The sequence below is a fragment of the Cicer arietinum genome, chromosome 6 (genome assembly GCF_000331145.2).
Source record: "Cicer arietinum cultivar CDC Frontier isolate Library 1 chromosome 6, Cicar.CDCFrontier_v2.0, whole genome shotgun sequence".
Lineage (NCBI taxonomy): Eukaryota > Viridiplantae > Streptophyta > Magnoliopsida > Fabales > Fabaceae > Cicer > Cicer arietinum.
Genome location: NC_021165.2, coordinates 67,802,709 through 67,804,413, shown reverse-complemented (window position 1 = coordinate 67,804,413; position 1,705 = coordinate 67,802,709). Strand labels below are relative to the sequence as shown.

Below are 1,705 nucleotides of genomic sequence, written 5' to 3'. Positions count from 1 at the left end.
CACGAAACCAATAGTCGGACAAGGATCTGTGAACAACGACGATGAGGATACGCTAAAGGGACTGGAGACAAACAAGAACCAAGAGCAGCAAAGACGAGTGCGAGATTTCGAGAGCGACTTAGTGGTGTGTCGCTGAATAAACCCCACGATAAACTAGAATCTCACAGGTTTGATCGAACCTGCTGATACCATGTCAGAAAATAGGGTTTGATGCCCTTTTTGCCTTGATATTTCTCGGTATAAATAATCGTTACAACATTTATATCTAATAATTACAAATTAAGAGGATCAAATCAAATCCTAATTTGTCTAACTAATTTTAGAAAAACTGATAAATATAATTATACATTATTATTTATTTCCTGATTCACAATATCATCCTGAAAAGTTTATGCAAATAAGCTGACAATAGCTTATCGACATGTCATTGGTTGTTTCCATAATGAATATTTGATATTTGAAACTGAAACTTGATGCAGATGAAAGGAATGACAGTGGCAATGGTTGGTGATGGAATAAACGATTCGCCAGCCTTAGCAGCAGCTGATGTTGGAATGGCAATTGGTGCTGGAACAGACATAGCAATAGAAGCAGCTGATGTAGTTCTTGTCAAAAGCAACTTAGAAGATGTTGTTACAGCAATAGATTTGTCTAAAAACACCATTTCTCGTATATGGATAAACTATATATGGGCTTTTGGTTACAACATTCTTGGTATGCCAATTGCAGCTGGTGTTTTGTACCCTTTTTTTGGAATCAGGTTGCCTCCATGGCTTGCTGGTGCTTGCATGGCTGCTTCATCACTTAGTGTGGTTTCTTCATCCCTCTTGTTAATGCTCTATAAAAAGCCTTTGAAAATGGATTGCACTTTATCTCATATTTAAAAGTCTTCATTTGGGTTTGTGAAGATAGGGAAAAAATGGAACGAGGCTAATGTTTTTTTGTGTTTCTCTGTTTGTAGTTTCTAGTACTAGTTTTTTAGGGTGATGAGGTTTCTTGTTAGTTTTGGTGATTTGTGTTTTAGGCTTAGATTGTTAGGATGTTTTGTTGATCTTTAGGCTTTGTCTTTGCTACAGAAACTTATCCTAGTGTGGAAAATCTAGGCAAAGATTATTTTAGTCAAGGATCAAATTTTAATACTTTCAACTCATTTATTTAATATTTTATTGAGAAATGTATTAATCACTTAACATTTATTAATGTTCATTGTCATTTCTCTTATGGCTATTGCTTCAGACTTTGTTTAATGTGCATAAATTAAGATACGTTTGCACTATACATAAATTATCTTTCCATTAAACCAATAAATTCAGGGGCAAAGCTATGTTGCTCATTGAAGGGGCTTGAGCCCATGTTGACTTTTTAGCATGCATGAGCCTATTGTAATACACCAATACTTCTCTACTATAAAAGGACTCTTCAAATTTATTTAATTATTTTTTATACAATAATATAGAAATATTTCATTGAATATTTTGTCCTATATCAGAAAAAATAAACATTTTTTAGTAGGTAAAATAATGAAGAAGTAATGTTTAATTACAAACATGTTTTCAAATTGCAAGTTAATATAATAAATTTAAAATTACTTTAATATATTTATTATAAATTATTAAATATCTGACTTTTTAAATTAAGTTATTATTCTAATTCATTTATTTTTTATTTTATAAAAATAATATATTTTTAATTTTAATTAGATGAA

General features: G+C 31.1%; 1 protein-coding gene across 1 annotated transcript in view; it reads left to right on the top strand.

The window, feature by feature from the left end:
- LOC101504726 (copper-transporting ATPase HMA4-like) overlaps window positions 1-1,227 on the top strand; it is a 9,638-nt gene extending 8,411 nt beyond the window's left edge. Inside the window, exon 7 of the mRNA XM_012717678.3 lies at window positions 480-1,227. Within this exon, the coding sequence (XP_012573132.1) occupies window positions 480-884 (405 nt within the window). The 3' untranslated portion in view covers window positions 885-1,227. The remainder of the gene's footprint in view (window positions 1-479) is intronic.
- Window positions 1,228-1,705: the final 478 nt, after the last annotated feature.